At 43.5% G+C, this 20,292-nt stretch overlaps 1 protein-coding gene across 4 annotated transcripts; it reads right to left on the minus strand.

The window, feature by feature from the left end:
• Window positions 1-8,582: 8,582 nt before the first annotated feature.
• On the minus strand, window positions 8,583-20,125 carry LOC109764548 (uncharacterized). Of its 4 annotated transcripts, XM_020323347.4 has the most exons (16): window positions 19,670-20,125; window positions 18,239-18,453; window positions 17,866-18,002; window positions 17,668-17,778; window positions 17,479-17,580; window positions 16,606-16,714; window positions 16,334-16,534; window positions 15,952-16,120; window positions 15,774-15,855; window positions 15,596-15,689; window positions 14,019-14,115; window positions 13,288-13,381; window positions 12,606-12,678; window positions 10,795-10,968; window positions 9,548-9,670; window positions 8,583-9,020 (listed from the first exon to the last, which is right to left on the minus strand). In XM_020323347.4, the coding sequence occupies exons 1-16, from the start codon at window positions 19,698-19,700 to the stop codon at window positions 8,859-8,861; spliced, it is 1,974 nt and encodes a 657-aa protein (XP_020178936.1). In that variant the 5' UTR covers window positions 19,701-20,125; the 3' UTR covers window positions 8,583-8,858. The 4 variants fall into 4 exon arrangements, 3 of the variants coding, with proteins under 3 accessions (XP_020178936.1, XP_020178937.1, XP_045088748.2); XM_020323348.2 differs by lacking the exon at window positions 19,670-20,125 and having other exon boundaries at window positions 18,239-18,460; XM_045232813.2 differs by lacking the exon at window positions 19,670-20,125 and having other exon boundaries at window positions 17,668-17,728.
• Window positions 20,126-20,292: the final 167 nt, after the last annotated feature.

A 20,292-nucleotide genomic window follows, 5' to 3' on the forward strand; every position in this document is an offset into this window, starting at 1 on the left:
AAGCAAGCGCAGGCGTGGAGTACCGAGGCATCAAGCAAAGGTTTCCATATCGGTGCAACGAGACCAAGACCAGCAGGACGGCAGGACGGAGGTCACCATGGAGCCCAAGGCGGCGTCACCACCAGAGCCTTTGGCAGGCGGAGACTGCTTTTGTCAGGATAAGTTATACTAGTTGTCCCCTTTCAAGTTGGCAATTGTTGGCTCCCTTCCCACTCGATATTTGGGGAGAGGACCAGGGCCTCCATAAATAGGACTAGCCACCACAGTAGAAGGGGACGGATCGATCTGATCTTGAGCCAACCCTTAGTCACACTCCGAGCACAAGAACACCTCAACCTCAGGAGGTTGTTCTTCCCCTTGTAACTGTTCATCCTCAGCCCAAGAGACAATCCACCACCACCACACTGGAGTAGGGTATTACACCACAACAGTGGCCCGGACCAGTATAAATCTTGTGTTCTTTGTGTTGCGAGTTCGTCGAGTTAGACCTTGAGATCTTAACGAAGCTAGGACGTGGATCGGTAGGGGTAGATCTTCGTGCGCACCCCAGTGTTCGAACCTTGAGGGTTTTGCCGGAACCCGTGATCTGACAAGCATGCCTCTCAAATAAATTTTATCTCTCAATTTAAGCTTTGAGCTCTGGCACCTCTACAAATCTCTCTTTCCCTCTGTGAAGGGCCTATCTATTTATTTTTATGCAATTTTTATTTTTATTGAGTCTCCATATTCTCTTATAAAGCACTAACTAGTGAACACTATTATCATACTTGTGCATTGGATGTAGCTAATATTTGAGTGTGTTTCATGAATGGATCAATGATTGAGCATAATGGGCTAGGGATAGCTTTCTTTAGCGTTGATATTTCGAAAGGCATGGTTGCTTGTTGATATGCTTGAGTATTGATGTCCTCATGTCAATTATAGACTATTGCTTTGAATCATCTAAAGTCCAAATGTCCATGCTACAAAAGAAAAGAATATGATGAATATGATAGGCAGCATTCCACATCAAAAATTCTGTTTTTATCATTTACCTACTCGAGGACGAGTAGGAATTAAGCTTGGGGATGCTGATACGTCTCCAACGTATCTACAATTTTTGATTGTTCCATGTTGTTATATGATCAATATTGGATGTTTTATATACATTTAATAGCAACTTTATATCATTTTTTGGGACTAACCTATTGACATAGTGCCCAGTGCCAGTTGTTGTTTGTTGCTTGTTTTTTACTTTGCAGAATATAAACTTTTTGGAGATTTTTTCTGGCAGGAAGACACCCAGGAAGCTTCTGGACGGCACAAGGGGACGCTCGTGGGGCCCACTAGGCACCAGGGCGTGCCAGAGGCCTCCGGCGCGCCCTGGTGGGTAGTGGGGCCCATGGGCACCCCCTTGACCTACCTCCACCTTTGTAAATACTCTAAAATCCCAAAACCCTAGGGGAGTCGAAGAAATACTTTTTCCGCTGCCGCAAGTTTCAAAACCATGAGATCCAATCTAGAGGCCTTTTCCGGCACTCTGCCGGAGGGGGCAACGATCACGGAGGGGTTCTTCATCATCCTTGTTGCCCCTCCGATGATGCGTCAGTAGTTTACCAAAGACCTACGGGTCCGTAGTTAGTAGCTAGATGGCTTCTTCTCTCTTTTTTTATCTTCAATACAATGTTCTCCACGATGTTTGTGGAGATCTATTTGATGTAACTCTTTTTTGCCGTGTGTTTGTTGGGATCCGATAAATTGTGAGTTTATGATCAGTTCTATCCATGAATATTATTTGAGTCTTTGCTGAACTATTTTATGCATGATTGTTATAGCCTTGTATTTCTTCTCCGATTTATTGGTTTGGTTTGGCCAACTAGATTGATTTATCTTGCCATGGGAAGAGGTGCTTTGTGATGGGTTCGATATTGCAGTGCTCAATCTCAGTGACAAGAGACATGACACGCATGTATCGTCGCTATTAAGGGTAACAAGATGGGGCTTATTCATACGTGAGTTTATCTTGTCTACATCATGTCATCGTTCTTATTGCATTACTCCATTTTTTATTAACTTAATACACTAGATGCATGCTGGAGAGCGGTTGATGTGTGGAGTAATAGTAGTAGATGCAGAATCGTTTCGGTCTACTAATCTTGGACATGATGCCTATATACATGATTTGCCTTGGATATCACATGATTATTCGTTTTTCTATCAATTGCCCAACAGTAACTTGTTTACCCACCATTGCTATTTTCTCGAGACAAGCTTCTAGTGAAAACTATGGCCCCCGGGTCCATTTCCTATCATATTAAAACCAAAAATACCTTGCTGCAACTTTCTTTTATTTATTTTCTTTTATGTTGTAGTTAGATCTATTTATCAAATCTCATACAATTTAATCTATCTCAATACTGTTGAGGGATTGACAACCCCTTCACGCTTTGGGTTGTAAGTATTTGTTGTTTGTGTGAAGGTGTTGTTTACATAGTGTTGCTTGGTTCTCCTACTGGATTGATAACCTTGGTTCCATAACTCAGGGGAATGATTGCCTTTGTTGCGTTGCATCATCCTCTCCTCTTCGGGGAAATACCAACGCAGATTACAAGCAATCACCCGACAGCCCGACCCCACCCCAAATTGCACCAAATCCACCCCCAAGACCAGCCGGATCCATTTGCTATCTCCTCTCTTCTTCCTACCCCGCGTCGTCCGTCTCACGCTCCGCCGCAGCACCCGCTCCGCAGCCGTTCCCAGGCTCTCCGCCGCCAGCTCCGGAAGAGCAGTCCTCTCTCCTGTCCTCGCCATGAAGGACGTCATCGTCGGCCCGGACGCCACCATGGTACGTCCGGCAACTATCTGGCTCCGCCTTGCGCTTGATGTGTTTGACACATTGTCCGGCCGGATTTTTGTGATTTTGTTAGGGAAAATGATGGATTCCGTTGCTTCGGCGGATGAGGAGTATGGACCGATGGAGCTTGACCAACTGATTCAAGATGAGTTCTTCGATTCGCCGGATGCGAATGAAGAAGTGGACATGATTATGCTCATGAGCATGCAAGAGGAAATGGACTGGCAAGTGGAGCATATTCTCAACTTCAAGGGCTCAAACAAAGGGAGAAGAGTAACCAACCGGGACAGGGTGTCTGGAGCAAAGCTACTGCACAAGGACTACTTTGCTCCCTGATGTCTACTACGCAACTTTATTCTTGTAGACTCGTGTTGGGCCTCCAAGCGCAGAGTTTTGTACGACAGTAGCAATTTTCCCTCAAGTGGATGACCTAAGGTTTATCAATCTGTGGGAGGTGTAGGATGAAGATGGTCTCTCTCAAGCAACCCTGCAACCAAATAACAAAGAGTCTCTTGTGTCCCCAACACACCAAATACAATGGTAATTTGTATAGGTGCACTAATTCGGCGAAGAGATGGTGATACAAGTGTAATATGGATAGTATATATTGGTTTTTGTAATAAGAACAATAAAAACAGCAAGGTAGCAATTGATAAAACGGAGCACAAACGGTATTGCAATGCCTGAAAATGAGGCCTAGGGTCCGTACTTTCGCTAGTGCATTCTCTCAATAATGCTAATATAATTGGATCATATAACCATCCCTCAAAGTGCGGTGAAGAATCACTCCAAAGTTCCTATCAAGCGGAGAACATAAGAAGAAATTGTTTGTAGGGTACGAAACCACCTCGAAGCTATTCTTTCGGATCGATCTATCCAAGAGTTCGTACAGGAATAATCACCAAATAATTTCAGATTCATAATACTCAATACAACACAAAGAACCTCAAAGAGTGCCCCAAGATTTCTACCGGAGAAACAAAGACAAGAACGTGCATCAACCCCTATGCATAGATTACCCCAATGTCACCTCGGGAATCCGCGAGTTGAGTGCCAAAACATATATCAAGTGAATCAATACGATACCCCATGTCACCACGAGTATTCATATGCAAGACATATATCAAGTGCTCTCAAATCCATAAAAGTATTCAATCCAATAAAATGAAATCTCAAAGGGAAAACTCGATTCATCACAACAAGATAGAGAGGGGAAAACACCATATGATCCGACTATATTAACAAATCCCGCGATACAACAAGATCATGACATATCAAGAACACGAGAGAGAGAGAGAGAGAGAGAGAGAGAGAGAGAGAGAGAGAGAGAGATTAAACACATAGCTACTGGTACAAACCCTCAGCCCCGAGGGTGGACTACTCCCTCCTCATCGTAGTGGCCGCCGGGATGATGAAGATGGCCACCGGTGATGATTCCCCCCTCCGGCAGGGTGCCGGAACGGGGTCTAGATTGGTTTCTCGTGGCTACAGAGCCTTGCAGCGGTGAAACTTCTGATCTAGGGTTACCCCGAGGGTTTTTGGAATATTTGGCGATTTATATGGCAAAGAGGGGGTGCGGGAGGCCACCGAGGTGGGCACAACCCACCTGGGCGCGCCTGGGCCCCAAGGCGCGCCCTGGTGGGTTGTGCCCCCTCGGGGCACCCCCCAGGTGCTTCTCTGGCCCACTGGGTGTCTTCTGGTCCATAAAAATCCACAAAAAGTTTCGTGGTGTTTGGACTCCGTTTGATATTGATTTCCTGCGATGTAAAAAACAACCAAAAACCAACAACTGGCACTGTGCACTGGGTCAATAGGTTAGTCCCAAAAAATGATATAAAGTTGCTATAAAATGATTGTAAAACATCCAAGAATGATAATATAATGGCATGAATACTTCATAAATTATAGATACGTTGGAGACGCATCACTCCCAAACCTACTTTCCCGGATTATCCATGGTTTCGTCGTCGCTTTCACATGCGGAAACCATTGTTTTTTCGCATTGTGGAGGGAGTGGAGGCACACGGCGACTACTTCAAGCTCACAAGAGATTGCTGCGGTCAACTCTCTTTTTCGGCCAAGCAGAAGTGCACGACTGCTCTGAGGATGCTTGCACTTGGTACTGGTGCAGATGCCCTTAGTGAGATGGTCAGGATGGGGGACAACACGTGCTTGAAGACTACTGTCACGTTTTCCACGCCCTGGTTGAGGTGTTTGGACCTGAGTATCTCGGAGAACCAAATGCAAGGACACGGAGAAGTTGTTGGCTATTGGAGAGGCAAGGGGGTTTCCAGGAATGCTCAGATCAATTGATTGCATGCATTGGCAATGGAAGAACCGCCTCAAAGGTTTGTGGGGAATGTATCAAGGTCACACCAGAGAGGCCACCATCATACTAGAAGTGGTGGCATCACATGACTTATGGATTTGGCATGCTTTCTTTGGAATGCCGGGTTCTCACAACGACATCAACGTGCTTCAACGATCTCCGGTGTTCAGGAGGCTTTGCAATGGGGAATCACCGCCGTGCAACTACACTATCAGCGACCGAGATTGCAACATGGGATACTATCTTGCCGATGGTATCTATCCTCAGTGGGTGACGTTTGTGAAGACCATATCCGAACCGCATGGCAATAAACAGAGCCACTTAGCAACAATGCAGGAAGCGGCTAGGAAGGATGTGAAGAGGGCATTTGGTGTGCTTCAGGCTCATTGGAGAATTGTGCGGAGCGCTGCATTGATGTGGGAATCAGAAACTTTGTGGCAGCTGATGACATGTTGTGTTATTCTGCACAATATGATTGTCGAGGATGAGGGTGATGGTGTAGCCCAAACCCATGATTTCGAAGCACCTGGAGAACAAGTTGAAATCCCGGAAGATCAAGATGCGGCTCAGCTTATGAACTTTCTGCAGATGCATCAGAATCTTCGAGATCAGCAGGTGCACACGCAGCTACTCAATGATCTTGTGGAGCACATGTGGACCCACAATGGCAACCAAGGAGCCAATGCTTGAATTTGACACTTAAAATATTTTTTATGTAAACATTATCTATGCTTCGTATCAACATTTGCTATTTACGTGCGACATCGGCTTGTATGATCGACGTGCATGTATTTGCATGGATTTGAGAGTCTGGATTTGAGATATGTAAATGTTGGGACGAGAATATGAGGGCTCGTCCGGATGTGCCCGCGGGCGTGCCTAGACGCGTACGCGGACGTATAAAGGATCGGATTTGCCAAATCCGTCTGTAGATACTCTTATAGGTGAACTAATGTTGGGACAGTGAGGCTTTGTGTAATCGTGTCGTTTGTAACACCCTCTAAAGGATCAGGCAAATCTTTTATCTCCGTTAGAAAAATGAACGAGCAGTAAGGGTACACCCTCCCATTTGGGTCCATGCATGTCTATTTGCACTGTTGAACGATCTGTTCTTTCTGGGTTCCAGGGTTCCAGCTCTCGCACGCTCACAGTCACACGTTCCCCATTTGCTCGTGGTCCTCTCTCTCCGCCAAAGATCTTTTCTGCTCTACCCCTAAAAAAAAAAGATCTTTTCTGCTCCTCTCTCGCCGTGCGGCACCGCCATTCCAAGGGGACGAAAGGCTTCCACCTGCGCCCCTAGATTTGTTATTAAAAGCCAACCAACGGGGAACCGAGAGTAAATCTTCGCATCAATCGCCACCCCAGATTAGAACGAAAGGCAGAAACAATTCCGCATGGCCGTGACTGTACGTGAGTGTAACCGTACTACTGGTATCTAATCGCTATTTGAAATATATAGTATAAACGGGAGACACCTTCCACAAAAATATAATCAGCTCCCGGACGAAAAGGAAAGGCTGGCCGCTACGGCCAAGCAGCCGGAGACAAACGAGCCATACGCAACAATTCAATCATTCACGGGGAGCCTCCTGTCCTGGGGAAGCGAAAAGAAACCATTCGTTCGGTGGAACCCATCATCCTGCACTCCCCCCGGCCCTTGGTGAAAGTGAAAAGGAAGTCGTTTCCACGCAAGAGAAGCCTCAAGCAACTGATCATTGACCAACACGCACTGCCGCTGGTATCTAACCATAACTATCCGTGGCGTGAAAAGCAAACTGTTGCACTTGCACATGAAAAGCACTTGGTAATCCCTTCAGTTCAGTTTCATCAGGATCCGATCGTTCATCACGATCTCGTGCGGTCCGGAGATATGCAGGCGAGGCGAGCTGAGCATGAATGGCAAAGTCACAGCTACACAAGACTGCACAGGGATCGGCGTCGACGTCAGGTAGACCGGACAAGGACAACCGTCTCTAACCGAAACTCTGAACAGAAACTGCGATCAGCCAGAAACAGCGAGCGGACGGTGCATGTCCTTGCGAAGACGAGAGAACGGCCGGGTCGTTGCTCCGTGAGATCATCAGAGTATCCGAGAATCGCCGTGCAGCCACCGGCCGTCGCGCAAGATCAGTACCAGCCCGCCGCAAGACCAGACCGGCGCCGCCGTTTACTGGGTTGTTTCTTTCTGGAATGCTCCACATGTGAAAGATGACTGGACGGTGTTGGGTAAACTGTTACTCGTACTTAGGCTGCTGCTAATGGACGGTGTTCATTCAGCCTAGATACCTTGAACCAATAGCACCGGCTGGCTGTTTGGTGTGCCGATGCTGGTGCATCTGGTCAATGGCAACAGGATCACGGGTGTCTCCAGTGGAAGAATCTCGCGGCTACAGTCTAATGCAATAACCAATAAGGCAGGAGGAGGTTACGACTCAAAAGTAGGAAAGACATCACATAATCTCTAACCTGAGTAGACCGATAACAACAGGCAGATCAGCCAAGTGGCAAGCACAGAAGCATTGCACCGGTGAGTGCAGTGAGAAGAAGCTTTTTCTCCGGACTCTTTTTAATTGAATTAAATAAAGCTTTGTGCGGCCGGTGTGGATCAAGGCAAGAGCTAATTGACAATGGAGATGTCGGAGATCTTTCGAATGATCATGGATCTGCGATAATGACCGTCCACTTGTGCGGACCCCCCCCCCCCCCCCCCCCCCCCCCCCCAACAAGGTAATCTGCAATAATAAAGGATGACACAAATAACGTATACATATTCGCTAGATCCTGGAATGGCTCTGGCCGCTGGGGGCCAAGGTGATGGAGCTACCAGACTGGAGACTGGAGAGGGACAGGGCACCATTGTGGCATTGTGTCACTTGTTGAAATGAGATGAGAATCGATGCCGCGGATTTTTGGCAAATAATAAAATGCACTTCGGGTTCGAGAGGGGTGCCTGTGTGTGTGGCCCGTGATGCTGTTGCGTGTCCGTACGACATGGAGGAGGGTAGGGCCGGGCAGCAAGAGGCCGGAGCGAGTGAAGGGCCCGGATAAGAAAACAGCTCGGACGATTGGGTGGATTGGTGGGGCTGGGTCCCATCTGTCCGCGACCCTTTGCCAGAACATTTTAAATGGTTTTCGATGCGTCGCCGAGTGTAGCCAAAAGCTGACAGATGAGATATTCGTTGGGGATAGATTTTCTTTACAAGGGGATTCGTCGAGACATATGGGTCCGTACCAGTGGTGAAGGAGGCAGCCTGGCGTTGTCGGCCAGTCAATTCCATATTTGACTAGGCCCTTAAGTGTCCTGGGGCTTTTGGCGAAAAACTCTTTCCAGGTATGGTTTCTGTCTCCCACCCCCCTCTCCAGGTACTGTTGAAATGCAACTCTTGACAACAAACGATTCATCATGGCAGGCGCAGCACAAACAGAAAAACAGACACGATTCAAAAAGAGCGTCCGTATATGTACAAGGCCCGTATGGAGATGGCCACACTACCATATTCTACTCCATCCCTTTCCCGTCCATATTAATCGTCGCTGATTTAGTACAGGCAGTATCTACAATTACTGCTAGCTTTGACGAGTTTGCTCAAAAGTATTTAGCGAGTTTCAGTTGGCTAATACAGTGTAATAAGCCACATACAACAACAGATATGCCGCAATGGAAGAAAGAAAGAGCGACAGGTATGCATGGCTGCCCTAAGATCTGCAGGTGCGGTATACCTCACCGCGCATCACATCAACTGGCCCATGATCATGTGCATAGCGATCCGGGCCAAGATACGCGCCAGTCTTCTCCAGGAGGGCCAAGGCCTCCTCCCTGCCGTACTTTGAGGAGTAAAGGTTCAAGTATTCAATGTCCTGCGTTACAAAATCCAAAAACAAGTGTTAGATACTGTAAGTTTCAGACAGCTCATAGTTATCCACTGGAAATCAGTGAAAGGCTGGAAGTAGCTAAGTTTCAGACAGCTCATAGTTATCTACTGTAAGTTTCAGACAGCTCATAGTTATTCTACTAGAAGTTACATAACCAAAATCGAGAAACAAGTAGCTAAGTTTCAGTCAGCTCATAGTTCTCTACTGGAAATTGGTTTAAAGTGAAAGACTGGAAGAATTCATTTGGTTATGTAACCAATCTAAGCCAACAGTTGTACCATTGAAAAACAAAAGGTAAGGTGAACTGGTGAAATAGGACAAAAATGAACTACTCCCTCCGTTCCAAATATAAGATGTTTTGGATATTCAATATGGACTACCTACCGACTGAAACGAGTGAAAAAACACACTAAAATGCATCTATATACATCTAATCAGAAAAAACTTAGAACATCTTATAATAGTGAACGGCAGGAGTAGCATTTTCAAAAAACTAAAACAGAAAGTATCACCTGCATGCCACTGAGAATGCGTTCAAGCCTGAGGGACGCAACTGGTTCCTTTGACGAAGAAAACACCTCGCCAGGGTAAAACAGAACCCCGTCGCCTGGAGGAAGGCCGCGTCGGAAACAGATCTGCAACCACACAAGTTTGAGGATAAGATCAAACATAATATACTGTACCAAGTAAACAAAAATAGTCTAAATTTGAAATGCAAAATAAACATTGAAGTCGGAATAACGATGTCAGGTACCTGAATTAACAGGAAATGGTATATTTAAAGCACTAAATCGTGTAACAATACAAATGCTGAAAGTTCAGTTTAAGATTAAATGTAGGAGTAGAAAATAAGACAATCTCAAACCTAAGAATATCATCCACAGATACACTAAAATAAGAGTTACTAGATACATCTCTATTAGACTTCTAGTCTTAATTTAGTAAGAAAACTATCTTCTCACTTTCTTACACATTTATACTCCCTCCATAAAGAAATATAAGAGCGTTTAGATCACTACTTTACTGATCTAAACGCTCTTATATTTCTTTACAGAGGGAGTACTTGTTACTGAATAGCAAACATGCTGCATGCATATAAGTTCAACATTCAAACCCATGTTCAGGTAATATTTCTTGAAATTACCGTAACATCTTAAAATATGAGCACCAAATACAATAAATTTTAATTATTCCGAATCAAGTTCATAGATGGGAACATAAAATGGGGCAGTGCTGAAGATATATGCAACTAATCACAATCATATTTCATGCAAGCTAACTACCTCCATGTCTACCAACAAAAAATGAATGTGAAATTGAAATTTCCATGAGCAAACAAGCATCCTAAATCATGTTTTCTTGCTTACAAGTTACTCCCTCCGTCCCATAATATAAGTCTTATATTATGGGACGGACGGAGTACAATGCAACACAAACTTTTTTTTTTAACCTATAACATGCCAGGCATATCTCCTTTTCATTTCTCCCAACACAAAATGAATCTAATGGAACTTTTGAAGAGATATTTGATGGGTTAGGAACAACCTCCAAAAAATACTTGGAATTTTTTGTCGATTCGGTGCTTGAACAAGGGTTTGGTACTTGAACCAGGGGATTTTTCAAACATACACCCCAGATGTCACCGCGAACAAAAACTAGCAGGCAACTTTTACACAAATTCTACTGTAAAAAATGAAAACACCCTTCATAGATTAATGTCACCTCACTGTATCAAGAGGTTTTCCAATGTATAGCATACCTCGGCACTTGGTATCATAGCCTTCTCGTAGCAGTTGGTACCCCAGTAAAGAAATCCTGTGCCACCCTCCTTCCATGCTCTCCACATCACTGCCCGATGCTGGGTTCCGCGCATCCCAAGGTGCCAATTTGGTTGAGGATCAGAAGGCCCCATACAAACATATGTCCACCACTCCTAGATACGATTAAGATGGTTTCATCAAGATAAAGGTCACGAACTTAAAAAACCAGAGAGATTCATATTTTTTTCGAAAAGGGCAGAGAGATTCATATACTTCCATATCTGAGAGAAAAAATCATAAATAATAAAACCACTCTATAAGTCTATATGAGAGAGTCATATAAAATTCCATTGACCAAGAGAGTTTTTAAGGTAGTTGACTAGGAAACTTGAGGTGGTTCGTAGTTAAAACAGTAGGGTTCATGCCGATTGGCGATCAAACAGCCTAAAATACAGATGCCAATAGTACTCAACCATATCACTAAACTTGTATAGAAAGGTCTGAACCTCTGACTGCATTGGCAACACACAAGAAATTCTTCACTGCATCACTGAAAAGAGAGGGATTTGACAAAAGAACCCTACATTATTTGAGGAGCTATTTCAATTTTTGGCCTCAGAGCACCACCAGTGCTGCCACTTGTGAGGATGTTGCGGCACCGCCGAAGCGTACCGAAATTGAGATTTTGGTAGTGCTACTGAAAATCCTCCATCATCTGAATTTGTCGTGTGTGCGACGGTGGGCTAGTGTTGCTGCTGTTGGGATCGAGGCAAGTGGAGAAGACAACATATGATGACTTTGACATGGTGGTGCTTCTCGAGCACCAGGTCTCGAGCTCTGGGGCAAAAACCCTAGGTCTGACCCTACTTGGTTATACCTGGCAACGGCAGCATTTTTACGCCGTTACCATGTTGATGGCATTGCTTGGAGTTTGCTCAGACAGGGTGAAAACCCATGATTTGGACTTCGAGGGTTGGATCCGGCAATGGCGGCACTTGTGTGTCGTTCCCTTCTTGAAGGCATTGCTTTTGAAGAACCCTTCTCATTGTCCTTGTGTTGTCAAGAGATAGTCAGTGTCGATGGTCGTTGTTGTAAATAGTCTATCGCTGTTTGATCTTTTTTTTTCTTCCTCCGCCAAGGCAGAGCTTCGGTCATGAGGCCGGCATGAGTTTTTTTTGTGTGTGTTGGTGTTGGCTGTGTGCATCCTAGCTATGCAGAGGCCGGGTGTCGCTCATTGCGTATGTATCCGCTTGATGCTTCATTATGAGTCAATAAAAACACCCTTCATAAAAAAAAATTACATTGAGTCTATAGCATCAGACAAATTAATGAACAAGAAACTAAGAATAGCAGAAGGATGGTACACAGGAATGTATGCAAATGCAGTTACTGGGCTCACATTGTCCATAGAGACACTACTCGTAAAAGAAAATATTAAGGAATGTACACTCCATATTTTCATAAAGTTTATATGACTCATAAACATTTTCCTATACTTTATGAAAATATAAGAAAATATGACATAAACCCACGCAAGCTGGCATACTGTCACCCAACAACTTTAATTATACTTCTGATGAAATATACCAATAGATCAGAACAATGTTGTCAGAAGACAATGCTGTAACTTCATGAGACCCTTAAGCATGGAACACGCTTCCTAGAATTTGATGTAGAATATCAAAGCATTAAAAATAATGTCCTTTTAAGATAACGTAAGGATCATCCTCCTCGCTGTAAACTTGTAAAGAAAGTGTAAAAGGAAAATGGCACAAATGAAACTAAATAGAAACACAGAATCTGTAATTACTTCACCAAGGTCAGGTCGTAGTTCAGCAATAATATCCTTCACTAAGTCCTCTCTTGTGCCAAGAACCCATTCGCTGTATAAGAAAAAATATCAGTGATGGAAATGGTTCTTCAGTCCTGTAGGTATGCATTTTGTTAACAAGTCCAAAATTGAACAATGCATGACACTTCCATTAGTTCGCACCAAGCCACCAATACTTATACTGGCCTAACTATCACATATCTCACACATCCACAACATGTACAAGCGCTCTCAGTTTCATCAAATTGTCAATTCCATGTCAGTGCAAAATTTATCTCAAACAGGGCATTGATAACTTCATATTGTTTGGTCCACTTTTGTTAACATAACTACCTCTAACTTTCTAAAACCTGTGCACTTTACAAATAGCATAGGCTCGGGATTGGTATGAAAAGACAATTCAAGATATAGATAACCAAATAACACTTTAATGTTCTGAACCTTACGCAATTTGTGTTTAGAACCAAACATCGTGAATCGATTATTGTCAATTATTGTTGCATTAGTATAGATGCTATAGGAAACTGAAATAGATGTGGTTTCATATCCATATAGCTGGAAAAGCAAGTCCATATCATGCCAAATCAGTATGACATCAGATGCTCCAGATTTTGCAGACTAGCAATCCAGAATGAACACACAAGTGCCCAACAATGCATACCTAGTGCAAAAGATTTGTGTATGCGGACGTAGAACATTTGGAACTTTCGTAAAAGCCTCGAACGTAGAAGGAGCCAGTTCAGAACCACTTGGACCTACATTAGCCATTCAAATTGTAAGAAGAAACTTAAGGCTTCCCAAGTGCCAGCTTCCATATAATCATTATCTAAATGTCCATAAAACCTAATACCAGGCTGGGTAACAGAAATATTTTACCCCATGAGTCGCAAGCAAGTAATCAGATGTTCATTTAAGAAAAAATATACAAAGCAAGCACAGTAGCTTAGCAATAAACAAAATAAATAATTCTATGGTACATCAAATCTCAACAGTGATTAGACTAGTTGGAACTTGGAACATCTCAAACTTCAAGATGGCAGCCAAGAGAATTGTAATTATTCAACCCCATGTTTGATTCATTTTGCCACAAACTTTCAGTTTCACCTCCCTTCTTTGCTTCAGTTTGCTTCTCAACATTCCCCCATTATATTGAGCACTAAACAATATACAGCGGTACTTTATTACCGAATTGTTTTCTAGCATGTTGGCTAAGCTGATTAAGTAACTTAGACTATATATCTACCTCAGTACAATGATCTCTTAATATTCTCAGCACAAATACATACATATTCATTTCGGATCCAAATAAGTAGTGTTTTTTAAACAAGTGTACATCACAAGAAGAGCTTTACGTTTTGTCGTATATGAGTCCAAGTATGGAAGTATACTGACCAGCATAATAAGTTGTTAGAATACGCACATCAGGTGTGTATGTCCTTAACTCGTTAGAGATGTTGCGGATCACTTCGTACTGCTCCATATTCAATGGCTGAAAAAAACAAGAACAAATTATAAGATGATCACATGTATCTCTTTTCGATGAAAAGAACAGGTGCACCATATACATGAGTTGATGTGGTTTGACGCATCAGAATAGAGTTCAACTGGTTGGGCACTTAAGGACTTAAGCACATGCATAGCACCTGAGTGTATAGGTGCAATAGTGCAAACCATTTTAGTTTCAGCACCAGATTAAAATGGACCCACAAGAACGAGATGCTTCATGAATTATTGCATGACCCTTCACAATTTTAATTTTAAACTCAAGCGAGTTAGAGGAAATAAAATGTAGAAGTTTCCTAGAAATAAACTTTTGTCATGTTCTTTCCTACTTTATTTCAACTCCTAGATTGTCAGGGATTACATTTTTTCACGCAGAAAGAATGAACCCAATGAATGAAGCTATGCTAAGTTGGAATCTACCTTCAAAACTTTATTTCCTGGTTCTCTTTTTATGTTGATTTGGTGCTCAAACCAAAAAGGTTTGAGTAGCGTAGCTGTATGTATTACCTCATGGTTTGCACCAGAATATTGCCAAGGTGCAACCATCAGCTGCTAGCACATAGAAGGTCGAAGCTACACTCACAACTCACATAGAACAAACCGTTAATATACAGTTTTCTCAAGAATCAGGATATCCTAGGAGCATAGAAGCGATTTAGTTGGCTAAATGAAGTTTGGATCTACCCTTCGAACCAATTAAGGAAGGGTTAGCTCAACATTCAGCGGCAGGTCCTAGTCAGCAGTTACATGTAGCAGTGTGTACTGAGCACTAGTGTTCTTTGACATGTTGCATTGGCATCATCATTATATAACAAAAGCAGTTGCAGTCATCCAAATTAAACAAAAATGCTTAGGTAGCATTGAATATTAACTACCCTGTGTTTCACAATACTGACAACTAATGCAAACGCAATTATGGACGAAAATACCCTCGATAACATCTCAAGCATGTAACATGGGTAACAAATACAGGGAATTCACAGGTCTGATAGGGCAATTTGGGAAGTTCGCCTAGGGATTTATGAGCTGCCTATGGATTCATGAGTTCTATCTTTCTATTTACGACGCTTAAGCCTGGCGTGGTTCATTAATTGCTGTTATCATAACTCATAACTATATTATCGTTCCAACTGCATAGAACTAGGCAGGATCTAATGGGATTTGAAAACTATGTGACATCACACTACGCAATATAAGCATAGCAACCCTTGAACTTTGTGTTGTAGAACCATTTCACTCGATATAGCAACAACAGCAACAACAACAACCCAACAAAGCCTTTAGTCCCAAACAAGTTGGGGTAGGCTAGAGGTGAAACCCATAAGATCTCGCGACCAACTCATGGTTCTGGCACATTGATAGCAAGCTTCCACACACCACTGTCCATGGCTAGTTCTTTGGTGATACTCTAGTCCTTCAGATCTCTCTTTACGGACTCGATATAGCATAGAAGTAAAATCATGCACCTCATCCCACAAGTAGAAGTAAGCTTTCGACCAATGAGCCTCTGTTTTCAAGATTTCAACCTCTCTTCGCAGAGAATTTTTTGCTGCATCGGTACTGTTGTGCATCAACAAAGGAACGAAATTAATAGAAGAGAAGTAAACAAGCTGATATGAAATTTAGTAGAAATTCTAGCATTACCATGACAGAATAGGCGCGTAAGGTACAGCATATGCTGCGAGTCTTGGATCAGAATAATATTCATTAGCCTTTGGATGATCAGCTAAAAGAACAAAGACAAAGTTGGAAAATCACATCTGAGAATAAATTTACATAAAGAAGCATACTCTTTTTTTTTCTTTAGAAATAGATGCATTACCAGGCCAGGGGCATGTGTACGCAAGAATACGCATGCTATCGCCCCATCTGCAGAAAAATGGACTGATTCTGTACTGGAGGAGCCACCTGAAGTGATGATCCAGTGCATCATACCACCCTTTGGTGCCATGCTCCAAACAAAACCGGTCTTCAATGACAGTTTCAGATATCTAATATAGTTAAAGGACAACAAATGCATACAAATACAATTCAAATGCAAAATGATGATAGCTGCAATACCTACATAGACAACTCAAACATAAATTCACAACTTCAGGTCTGCAAATTGAATGTCTTGCACCACAAAGAAGGCATATGGAATTCCTCATATCATAATATGTCAGAACGTTACTACATACTAAAGGAGAATATTGCCAGGATACACCAAAAACAGCAGGTAAGGAAGGTGTCAATGGGAGAGTGAAATCCCACACAGTCAGGCTTAACTTTACACGAACAGCAACATTGTTCATAACATCTTCATCCATCATGTCTCCTAATCCATTATTCTCATGGCAGTCCTGGAATGCTGGAAGCACTAGCATCCTCCTCAGTGTGGTTGAAGTTGATGATAGTCTTAGTATCTGCATGTTATAGCACTGTAAGGAAAGGAATTATATGCTAGTATGTGAAGTGTTATTGACAGATAAAATACCATTTCCTCTGACGAAGAGTGGTCTCTGGATTCAGTGATATCAAGACAAGTCTTTAATTCTTTATACAGCTGGTATCTCTCGGATTTTGGTAACGAGTCTGCCTTGGAACTGCCAAATATATACCAAAAAATAACAGTTAATAACTCAAATGATGAATAACTAACAGCACATAGATGCATATGTGGCTACAATTCCAGGCTAAATATCATCTGGACACACGTTACCACCTGCAAGCATCAGATTGGCACACATCCAATACCCGCATCTGAGACCTAAGCTCAGAATTCTAGCTTCAGGATGAATAAGAACTATTTGTAAAGATGTTTGCTTGGTTCATGAACTGAACCCCATCCAATTTACTAACATTATTGGAAGCATATAAGAAAATCAGACTCGTGAACTCACACTAGGTTTCAAATTACCACTTCATACGGGATCATGATAATGCAAGTCCAAAAACTTGGAACAAACAGAAAACAATGTCTTGGTTTTTACAAGACGCAACTATACAAACTCATATCAAGCTCTAATGGCTGGATTTTCCACCAACAATATATACTGAGAATATGACCCTACAGTAAAACAAATTATTTCCAATACTCCCTCCGTCCCAAACTTCTTGTCTTAGATTTGTCTAGATACGGAATCTTGTCTTAGATTCCGTATCTAGACAAATCTAAGACAAGAATTTTGGGATGGAGGGAGTACTTTATATGTCTTCTCGTATTGATATCTCGTTCCAGTATGCCATTTGGTCACTTGCGTAAGTGGTTAGAATTTGTCCTCATGTTTTTCTCCAAGCAATTTGAGCAGATTATACTACCATTTGTGACATAAGTACATGACCAAATAAGTAGCCAATTTAAGCTTACTCTGAGTCTGTCCTCACAGCAGTAATACATATTTCTCCTTCATATAGACCAGGTTCTTGCCCACAAGGAACATTTAGTGAGACCCATACTGCAGTTGTCTCCCTGTAGAAAGAAAGCAATTAGCAATTATTAAAAAAAATGAAGACAAATGTTTCAATCATGTGGCTAGCTAAAGCACAGAAGCAGTACCCAGGAAGTAGGTTTATTTGCGGACTGGAAGGATCGATAGGCACAAGGGCATCTGGTACACCTAATATAGGCACCACATGTCGCAACGTTATAGATTGACCAACCACTAACCTGATACAGCATTGTTATAATCATCCAAAGTAGAATGTACACATCTTGGTTAGCCACCGAATGAATTCAAAATTTAACCAAACAAACCTGCCTCCAGAGGATGAGCATAGATCAGTGCACTGAATCTGCACAGGCCCTGCAATACCTGAACTGGCCCATGAAACTTTTGGACGTAACGCGATTTGAAAACTTTCCCTTTCATTTCTTGCTGCCAAAAGGTTAACCTGAAGGGATTTTGGAAAGAAGATAATAAAATATGAGGAATCTAATAGTAACAGAGCAGTACCAGATCATAAAGCAGTAGGATTGGTGAACAACAGCATGTCCCAAGTTACAGTCAAAAGAAGAAAAATGATCAGAAGGAACAGAAATATGGCACGACACTAGAACATTCTGCATAGTGCTGTGAAGCAAGAGATTATATGTTCTAGCAGTGCTAATAAAATCAAGTACAACTTACATGCTCTAGAGGTCGAGGTGCTTCTTGTTGGCTAACATTTGCTGTGCTGGGCATAGACCACACATGCAAAAGATCTGCCGAGTGCACCTTAGTAGGGTCAATCACACTAGAACCTAGATGCGACCCCTGTAAGCCTCCATCCACCCAGCCATAACTAGTGCCTCCTCCAGCTACACCCTCCACAGGTGGTACGGATATTTCTTGCGTCTTACTTACTGTCATAAGAACAAAAATATCTGTTATCAGGCTACATAACCAGAATTTAAGCTCCAAAGTTTCCTTCATTGCTGATAAAAGTAAAAATCTCAATATACACAAAAGAATAGTTATCAATCACTAGTTCTCATATGTAATAGTCAGTTCCAGTTGTGACATACTATGCATTGAACTTATGCAAACAGTTGTTATATGAGGCTCGAATACCTGTATTTCACAACAAACAGACCGAGAAAACATTGAGTGTGCTAGTTATGCATAAACTATGTTAACTTATAAATGCTGTGCCTTTTCCCTGATGCAACTTCAATATCTTCATCACAGTGCACATGCATCATTCAACTAAATCATATTTCCTGAATAAAGGCAAACAGCCAGTTATGTGAATCATCGGATACCATCTCCTAACATTATCTGAACCTAAACCCAAAGTGCCTGATAAATATGGATGCATAGATTAATCGCAGTTCTACAACAAGTCCAAATTCAGTAGTACGCAGATAACCAGGATATCAGATATAGGTGAGCATCCTTAAGCTCGCATGGAGTGGGTGCCTAAGAATTCAGTAAGCTGGGAGAAAGGGAATAACAGGTAGGCTTTTTATGCATTCACTAGGTGGGATGATGCCTTACATGATTCATTTCTTAGCTTGCAACTGTATCTGCCTGGTGGAAACTACGTGTGATCCATAAGATGCGTGTCTGGATTTGGTTTTCAGGCGATCACTAAACTGAACAGGTACACTCTCTTAAGCTCAGAATTGAGAACAGAATGGGATCAGGCCAATGACCAATCACATCCGAATTTCCTTTTGAAATCGACACTAGCTACAACACCTCCGCCCAAGTTGTGCTCTGTGATCAGGTCAGAACGAACTTGCCATCGTAATGCTGATATATACCTACCCATGCTCCATTCACAATTCAGTGGCCTATTCGACAACTGAGAGTAACAGCGAGCAAACTCGGCACAACGCAGGCTCAGCTCGTGCGCGGTAGATTTCAGCCTCGCCACCGCCGCCGACACACGAGCACCATGCGGACCGAGCAACACCAGCACTCGCTAATCCTACGGCAGCTCCACGCGCGAAGCAGCTGAAGCAAACGGAGAAGGAAATGGGCGCGGGGGGTCCGGCTCCGGGGTGGACGGGCGATCGAGCTGTTCCGGGCAGCAATCCAGTTGGATGAGGCCGCGGAGAGGGGGGCGGCGCGTACCTGCGGCGGGGCTGGGGTCGCTGGATTCCATGGCGCCGGCGGCGGGGAGCGATCGGTCGGTCGAGGAGGGGGGCAGAGCGTGGGCTGCTCTGTTGGATAGTGGGGGAGGGGGATGAGGGGAAGGAAGTGGGGAATGGGGGGAAGCGGAAGAGGACGGTTTCCTTTGATCGTGCTGTCCAACGTCCCGGCTCCCGAGAAGGACGAGGGGCCCACGGAACCACGTCGCCCCGAGCGCGGGGACGCACGGGGGTGAGGGGCGCGGCCCGGGCCGGCCGTGGCGGCCTCTCAATGATCGATCGATCGCCCCGGTCCCGGTAACCCCGCGCGCCGCGCCGCGCGGCCTGCGAAATCACCTTGCGCTATGCGGTGGCGTGGTGCCGTGCGTGTGTGTCCGCCTCTGCCCAATTGAGTATTTTGTCCCGCTTCAGAATCGTCAGTCCGCAGCAGAAAGGTTTCGTTTCATCTTGAGCGGATGTGATCAAATGCTATTCCTCAGCTACTGTACTTTGCTTCCATGATTCAGATCAGACCATTCGCGGCCAGTAGCACGTCAGGGGCACCCTACTACGGTTTGAGACACGTTTTAGGGCACCCCACTACGGTTTGAGACACTTTTCACTCCT

This window comes from Aegilops tauschii, chromosome 2 (genome assembly GCF_002575655.3).
Source record: "Aegilops tauschii subsp. strangulata cultivar AL8/78 chromosome 2, Aet v6.0, whole genome shotgun sequence".
Lineage (NCBI taxonomy): Eukaryota > Viridiplantae > Streptophyta > Magnoliopsida > Poales > Poaceae > Aegilops > Aegilops tauschii.